The sequence below is a fragment of the Schistosoma haematobium genome, chromosome 1 (assembly GCF_000699445.3).
Source record: "Schistosoma haematobium chromosome 1, whole genome shotgun sequence".
Taxonomy (NCBI): Eukaryota; Metazoa; Platyhelminthes; class Trematoda; order Strigeidida; family Schistosomatidae; genus Schistosoma; species Schistosoma haematobium.
This window is the reverse complement of record NC_067196.1, coordinates 53,885,882-53,894,523: the sequence shown is the minus strand read 5'-3', so window position 1 is coordinate 53,894,523 and position 8,642 is coordinate 53,885,882. Positions and strand designations below refer to the sequence as shown.

General features: G+C 38.9%; 1 protein-coding gene across 1 annotated transcript; it reads right to left on the bottom strand.

The window, feature by feature from the left end:
* Nucleotides 1-6,674: 6,674 nt before the first annotated feature.
* Nucleotides 6,675-8,159, bottom strand: MS3_00001607 (uncharacterized protein). The gene is made up of 3 exons (XM_051209075.1): nucleotides 7,509-8,159; nucleotides 7,026-7,483; nucleotides 6,675-6,989 (listed from the first exon to the last, which is right to left on the bottom strand). Exons 1-2 carry the CDS (start codon nucleotides 7,762-7,764, stop codon nucleotides 7,305-7,307), a joined length of 435 nt encoding a protein of 144 aa, XP_051074496.1. The 5' UTR covers nucleotides 7,765-8,159; the 3' UTR covers nucleotides 6,675-6,989; nucleotides 7,026-7,304.
* Nucleotides 8,160-8,642: the final 483 nt, after the last annotated feature.

Below are 8,642 nucleotides of genomic sequence, written 5' to 3'. Positions count from 1 at the left end.
GTGGGTTTACGCAAATCCATTCACTGGATCTTCGTTGTTGCAGATGTTTCTATGACAATCATTGGTATGGACCTTCTACAACACCATAATCTGATCATTGATACGCGCAAACGCAGGCTAGTAGATGGAAACACTAATTTGTCCGTTTGCGTAACTTCCTTTTCTGGTTGCAAAATATCCCCAGTCACAGTTAAACATATGATAGACCCACTCTATCAACCACTACTCGATAAGTACCCTGGGATACAACAAACTCAACCGAAATTACCGTGCGTAACCAGCAATGTTACACATCACATAACGACTACAGGACCACTTGTATTCTCTAAGGCACGACGACTAGCCCCTGAAAAGCTAAGGTTGGTGAAAAACGAGTTCGACCACATGATAGACTTAGGTGTCATAAGACCGTCAAACAGCCCATGGGCATCTCCATTGCATATGGTCCCTAAAAAGGATAGCAACGATTGGCGTCCAACTGGTGACTATCGGCGATTGAACGCGAAAACCATTCCCGATCGTTACCCCTTGCCTCACATTCATGATTTGACAGCCACCTTGAAAGGTACAACTGTCTTTTCGAAAATCGACTTGGTTAAAGCGTATAACCAAATCCATATGGTTACTGACGATATTCCTAAAATAGCTATCATAACTCCTTTCGGACTCTATGAATTTTTGCGAATGCCTTTCGGTTTAAGAAACGCTACTCAAACATTCCAAAAATTCATAGACGACGATTTTCGAGGTCTCAACTTCGTACATGCGTATGTTGACGGCTGTCTAATAGCAAACCCGACAGAGAATCGTATCTCCAGCATTTGGATCTTGTTTTCGAACGACTACAATAACATGGCATTACTGTAAACACTCAGAAATGCCGAATCGGAACCGACTCGTTAGACTTCCTAAGACACACTGTAGATGCTCAAGGCATTCGACCCCTTAGGACCGAAATGGCGGCCATTCTGAATTACCCAGAACCGACCACCGTCAAACACTTACGAACGTTTAACGGCCTTATAAGTTTCTATAGACGATTCATACCTAAATGCGCATTACTCATGAAACCTCTTACCGACCAACTTCGTGGAAATGCGAAATCCATTAATTTGAACGACACCGCACGAAAAGCGTTCTCCACAGTTAAGGAACTGATCGCTAAAGCAATAATGCTCGCACATCAGGACACTCAAGCACCCATTAGTATCGCAGTAGACGCATCCGACTCGGCAATCGGAGGAGTCTTACAACAATGGGTAAACAACTCCTGGCAACCCTTGGCATTTTTCTCTAGAAGGTTGCTAGACACCAAATCAAGGTACAGCACACTCGATAGGGAACTCCTAGCTATGTATTGTGCTGTACGGCATTTCCAACACTATATCGAAGGCCGTGAATTCATCCTTTTCACGGACCATAAACCGCTCACTTTCTCGTTAAGCTCTCCTTCTGACGAGTACTCTCCCCGTGAGTCTCGACAAGTAGACTACATTTCGCAGTTTACTTCAGATATTCAACACATTTCTGGAGCAAACAATGTAGTTGCAGACGCCTTATCTCGAATAAATTCCTTGAACAGTTTCCAAAGAATCGACCTTCTGAAACTCTCCCAGCTTAAAAAAGAAGACACTGATCTTCAGCACGAGTTATCGTCCACAACCCTTAAACTATGCATCAAACAGATGGGAACAGGTAAGGAAACCTTACTGTGTGACACACCTAAAGGTAGGGATCGCCCAATCGTGCCGAAACATTATCGACGCAATGTCTTCAACACATTGCACAAACTTTCTCATCCAGGTGTCCGTGCAACCATCAAGCTTATAGAAGAACGGTTTTGCTAGCCTGACATGAATAAAGACATGTGGGAGTGGGCACGCGCCTGCGTAAGCTGCCAGAAATCTAAAGTTATCAGACACAACAAATGTCCCTTACGCTCTTTCAAAACTCCCGATGCTCGTTTCGACTATGGTCATCTGGATTTCGCAGGACCTTTACCAGATTCAAATGGATACTCTTATCTCTTAACCTGCGTTGACCGTTTCACTCGATGGCCAGAAGCAGTACCTACCAAGGACATCACTGCTGAAACAGTGGCTCGCACCTTCGTCGAACGATGGGTAGCAAACTTCGGTTGCCCTTCAACCATCACTACAGACCGCAGACGTCAGTTTGAATCTGAACTTTTCCGTCGTCTGACCACATGTTTAAGAATCACTCGCTTCTGAACGACTGCCTACCACCCACACGCAAACGGGTTAGTAGAACGCTTTCACCGACAACTAAAAACTTCACTATCAGCTGCAAACGTTTCACAGTGGACCGACGCTCTTCCACTCGTCATACTAGGTATTCGCAATGCAGTGACAGCTGACATGGGATACACTGCGGCTCAACCCGTTTGTGGAACAACACTTCGACTTCCAGGGGAATTCGTGGATTCTTCATCCTCTTCAATGAACATGGATCTAACCTCCTACACGAACAGGTTTACAAACGCAATGCGCTCAGTTAAACCTGTTTCCACTTGACTGCAATCAACTGAAGTTTTCGTTCAACCTGACTTACGATATAGTACACACGTTTTCGTTCGTCGAGACTCACATCGACAACCTTTCGAATCAGCATACGAAGGACCTTTCGAAGTTCTTCGACGTGAACCTAAGTACTATATAGTCGATAAGAACGGAACCAACGATAGCATCAGCATGGATTGCTTCAAAGTAGCGTATTTAGAAGGAAATCCTATCTACGTCGATTTTCCTTCGATACAATCGAACGACACGACTCCACTCATAATTCCTCAATCGACAACCAACACACGCTACGTTACTCCGAATGTATCTGAAAATAAACTTAAAACGACGCGTTCTGGAAGAAGAGTTAGATTACCAGAACATTTAGACGACTATTGCACGTAAAGCACTTCTCGACATTTTATATTATCTCGATCTTTCTTTTTACGATATATAATATTTTTTTAAAAAACAATTTTAATCTTCTCATATATTTATATTTTTATTTTAAAAAAAACAAACAAAAAAACATTATAAATCCTTTTTTAACGAAACTACGTGTACATGAGTTTATTTTCCTTTTTTTCGCCGACGTTGTGTTTTTACGCACATACGAGTGTATTTCGACATGCACTTACATCTTCTTTTTCCGTTTCCAGGACGGCCGGAAAAGAACGATGACGTTTATGAGGAGCTGAAATTTTCATTGTACATTTTCTTTTTTTTACTATGTTGTACCTCGGTCCCATATAGTAAGGAAAGACGATCAAACGCTGCTAATCCTAACAAGCTATCAGAAGAGTGTTTACCAACGACAAACTCGTTGGGTTTAAACTTCTGGCTGGTCACGTCTTAGGGCCATCACTAACCCACTAGGGGGGGGAGTGATCTGTAGCGGTAAATAAATCGACATTGGATGCCGACCATATGTTTTAGTGGACTCATCTAGCTGAAGGCACTCGGTCAGGCATCCGCACCAGATCACGTGTGGTAACGCCGTGCTCAACATCAACATGGAGGGATTTTCACAAACACGCAAAACATCCAAAATGGATCTTACAGCCCTTACTTTAATTTCACAATCACCTCAACAATTTATACGCTACTAGTTTTACCCTTTAGTTTCAGAATATTAATGACAGTTTTGTATTATCAATGTGAAGGTTGTAAGTGGAATGTCGATGTAAATGGCTATTTGATATTCATTGATAGATGAAACTGTTCTCGAATAAACTTGCATATCTGATCCTGTTTCGATCTATCAGGTTAACCGTCGTAAGAAATTCGAGAAGTATGAACTTCTTGGCATTCAGTTCACATGTCACAACTGTCACGTAAAAGTAGCGCAAGGATATTTGCTTTTCTTTCCGTTCGCGTTCTACTCAGATGTATGTAAAGGAGTCGGGTCTCCGTGCATATTGCCAACCGAGACAGATCAGTGCACTCCTAGCCTTCTCACGACCTATACCAGCCATCATGGTCTATCACGTTAGTTGGTGAGTGGTGATTCATCATGTGTCTCCTAAACATCCCTTTCGGTAAAAATGCCATCTTTGCAGAGACTAAGGGTATGGTCTCACAGATGCTGGCCTTAATATCCTATAATGTTAGAGCAAATCTCCAACACAGGTATGATGCTATACTAATGACTCAAGGGTACTGTATATTGTGAAGTACACCAATCTACGTTCTCACTCAGCTTCTTAGTGAATATACGACAACAGTTCTATTAAACTGTTCATAATCTCCGTCTTCATCCTCATAACAAGTAAACATGAATCTACTGAATGTAATGTAAAAAATGTAGTAAAATTGTAATGTACAGGAGATGCACATTGCATGCCTTGTCTTTGTTGATGAACTGAAATAAGGAATAGGAGTATTAGCCTGGCAGGTGCGTGTCAGTTTGGAGGGAAAAAAGTGGACTTACTGTGTGCTAAATAGTTCTAGTGTATTAATGAATGTAATCAAAGTAGAGGGTTCCAGGACTTTGTGACCTCTTAAACGGGTGAATTTATCCATAACGCAATCACGTGAACTTAATGTATCGCCCAGTGTCACCTGTGCGTTCAAGCAACCACAGATTTTGTCATTTCATAATGTATTTTTAATTAAATAACTAGATTATGTTGTTAATTCTGCTCTGTTTTTAATTTTTATTCGCCACGTCTGACTGCGTTACACTGCACGTTCTTTGCACGCTGGAATGATATCCCAAGTCATAGTCAGCGCGTTCAAGGCCGTTGAAACGAAACGGCGGACAGATTTGAAAGGGATTACCGTTTTTACCGGCACGGACTGGCGGGTAAGCCACGGATTTTCGCGCACACGTTACATATTGTCGTGGATTTTTTGTGTCGTTATTTATCAGCTATTAAGAGGCTTTTTTGCATGACACATCAATTTCTGTATTGCTAGTGCTTGTAACATAGTTTTTATTCCAATTTATTGGCAGTTTGACGTATTTCTTGCTCACCACGTAAGTAAATCTGAAGTTAGCTTAATATAGTTATTTGTAACAATACAAACTCAAGCAAGTAAAGTTCACCGTGTTACTAGTCAAAAAATACATCACAGATTGAGTTTTCATGAAAATGAACCGTAAAATCTTTTACATATGGTTAACCTCCTTGATTGCGGTGACGGTGAACATGGATGTCGGTAGTTGTTTATAAAATGTAAGTAGAAGCAATCAAGCGTTAACCTAATTGTGAATATTATATAACTTGTTTGTATTTAGCCATAAACAGTTATATCCATTAGAGGTACCATTGTTTTGTACTGAAGTGACATAATTATGTAACGTATCTGAGAAAAATTATGTGAGTGACAATTGACGTTTATAGTGTTGTCCAGCGGCTTTGTGAACGTCTGCAGTAATAGTGTATAGCACCACATCAAGTAGGAACAAAATCTTCATGAGTAAAACGATCGGTGTTTCTTTTGAGCATGGTGACACAACCATATTTTTTAGTTAATACTGATTTGTGACGTGTCTGTTATAGGGTTCACAAATGAGTTATTATAAACTCTTCACTCCGTCTCGGTAATACAGTTGTTGTGTTACTTAGGAAGTTATGAATGAATGTCACTACTTGTAAATAAAAGACTTATAGGCACAGTCTGTTACTTGCTATTTGATTAACTTATTGAATATGATACTGAGAACAAAGTTTAATTGTTTGTCTCAAAACGGATTTGTTGTTTTTCAGAATAGTATGAAGCTTATGGAATTTAGGATTACGGAAGATCGTGTGGAAAACCGGTTTACAAGTTTACGATAACTGTTTTATATTCCCTACTGTTATGTTCATTCATCTAATGAATTATTTAAATATAAATATAACAACCATACTCAGTGTTTTACATTATAAATCCTGTAAGTTTGTATAATTATGGTCTAAATAAAGCCAAAACAAATATTGACGCAGAATCATGTGACTGCATTACATTTCGTGGTTTCTCACAAGTTGCATACAACTGAATATGCATTATAATTTAAGATTGAGGGAAGAAATAGTATGAAAGATAATAGAAAGCAAAGAATTGGAATGACCTAGGTTATCAATAATAACTATACATATGTATATGCTTGAACAGGTCAAAGGTCATTTGGTGTTAGACTTAAGGGAACATAGAGGATGGGTGGTGTAATAGTCGAGTGAAGCTCAGAAGCATACAAGATAAATTGTGTGATAATTCTAGATGTAATGAATAAATCAGTGAATTAAGAACTAATAAGATAAGTGAAGACAATCTGAAGAGTTAACATAATTTAGCAAAGAAGTGTGAGTGGAAGGGTGGTCTAAGGATTACGTAGTCCATCTTATCAGGGAACTAGCTGCATGAAATTGTCTAGTTCCATACTAATACTAACTTGATAATGGACGTAATCTGACAACGAAAAATATGTAAGGCGGTTGTTTAATCTGTAAGGTTTTACGTGGAAGTCGCATTGTTGTTTTATTTGACTCGTTGATTCGTCACAATGAACAACGATATAACGCTAAATTCTAACGACAGTTCGTAACTAATACAGTAGTACAAATTCTTAATTTTCACACACAATTATTCGTTAAAGCGATTGGTAAACCTCCCCATGAAAGTATGAAGAAGACGAGAATAAAAAATGAGAAAAAGTTTATTGATTTTTCATGACTACTAAAGTGGAAAGATAAGTTTACAAGTTGTATAAATAGTGGTATAAAATAAAGCCACAAAGAACTGTTAATCGTAAACCTGCTGTCTAGCTGTTTATAATTCTTAAGTAAAAATTGTAGACTTTTCTCTCCACGTGATTCGCGAAGCGTTCACCATATTTCTCAACAATTAGTTGTTTGCACATTCTTTGGAGCCGTTGAAGTTGTATATATTCTTTACTCCGTCTCCGTAATGAAATTGCTGTGTTGATTTGTAAGTTGTACCTATTGTCTAATTGCCATCTGCAGCAACACCTAAGAAGTTGATGAGCTATGCAGTTTATATTTTATAATTTAAATAGCTTACCTGTTAGATTTCGTCTTTTAACATATGCCAGCAGGAGATGGCGGCACGGATATCGACACATATTAAACGTGCTACAATTACATTGACAAATACTTACATCCACTTCGTAATGTTGTCCGCTGTCAACCACTCAACACGATTATTCGTGTTGTTACCCAAAGTTAATACAATGCCGTAAAAGGCACGCGCCCACATTGTTTTACGTGGCATCCAGAAACGTCTGTCACCACTAATTGGAATAATGAATATCTACATAGTAGAACAAAACGAAAATCATATTCACTTTTTATTATTAGTTTTATAAGTAGAATCAATACACACGACTTCGGGATATTGATTGTACAGCCGTATCTGATCATAAATGCTGAAGCATATCGCCGTAATACATCCATTTTCTGCATGCTCTCTAACTTCACCGTTTTGTCGCATCATCTGCAATACCTGCTTCCGAGTCCAACCTGAAATATATTTATATACACTTACCAGTGGAGAGTTCAGCTTTCATATTTTTGACATCAGCAGCGGTCACCTGCTTACCTGTTCTTTCCTTAATACTTTCGATAACTTCGTCCGTCGACTGACAGTGCAATATAACTGGTTTCAAGTTTTCTTTTTCTTCTAATGACAATCGTCTACTCAACGGATCACAAACCATCCACGAACTAGTACACGGATGGTTGTGAGACATGTTGTAAGATTTTATAACGTATTGTTGACCCTCCAATCTTACGCGAAACATCGATTGGCAATTTAAAAATTTAGACCTTAAATGTAACACATTAGTTAGAGTCCTCACGGTTTTTTATTCACATTCAGACCTTCTGATTTACGTTTACGACCAAACGTGCAACGAAACACTACGAACAAGTATTTATATCTCACATCCTTCAACAATCTACTTTCTGCGTGAACATAGTGTGTATGGGTCATCTGAGAAAACATAGATTTATCCTATCATACTTTATGGAAATCCTTTAGCGCATTATCTAATTCAATCCAGCTTCCGAATCTCTTGTTCAGCATAATACGTTGGAACGCGTCGCTCACGTCCACTGAAATTTCACTTGAGCATGAAGCACTAGAGACAACATACAATAGTTATTAAAAAAAGGTTATTCCTTGAAAAAAATTAACTGAAGGAAGAACAACAAATATTTAGGACTTACCCTTCAGTTGACATTTCGTCTTAACTCACAAAAACTATGCGCATCTATAACCTTTTACGTTATTTTATCTTTCTTACGTTGTTTTCTGGACCTTATCAACAAATTATATATAGCTGTTGACTTTCACTACAGCACTTAGGACCACAGATCAAGTTTCGAAGGAACAACAGAGCTAGAGTGTGCACTACAAAACAGAAAATACTCAGTTAATGCTCTTAGCATTTATTTAGTGTTTATTATGCATCAAAAGATGACTTATATATGGAAACATTTAATACTCATAGGACCCAACACACACACGGCAATTGAAATACGGAATGCCCGCTTCCAGTCAGCGCGTTCAAGGTCGTTGAAACGAAACGGCGGACAGGTTTGAAAGGGATTACCGTTTTTACCTTGCCTATAGTTAGTTTATTCACATAGTAGATTGTTTCCCGATAGACCGTCAGTG

Excerpts from the sequence above, each read along its gene's own strand:
- MS3_00001607 (XM_051209075.1), bottom strand. The coding sequence starts at position 7,764 with ATGTTTCGCGTAAGATTGGAGGGTCAACAATACGTTATAAAATCTTAC. Across the intron at positions 7,484-7,508 it reads GAAAGCTGAACTCTCCACTG|GTTGGACTCGGAAGCAGGTA; the intron begins GTAAGTGTATAT and ends AATATATTTCAG.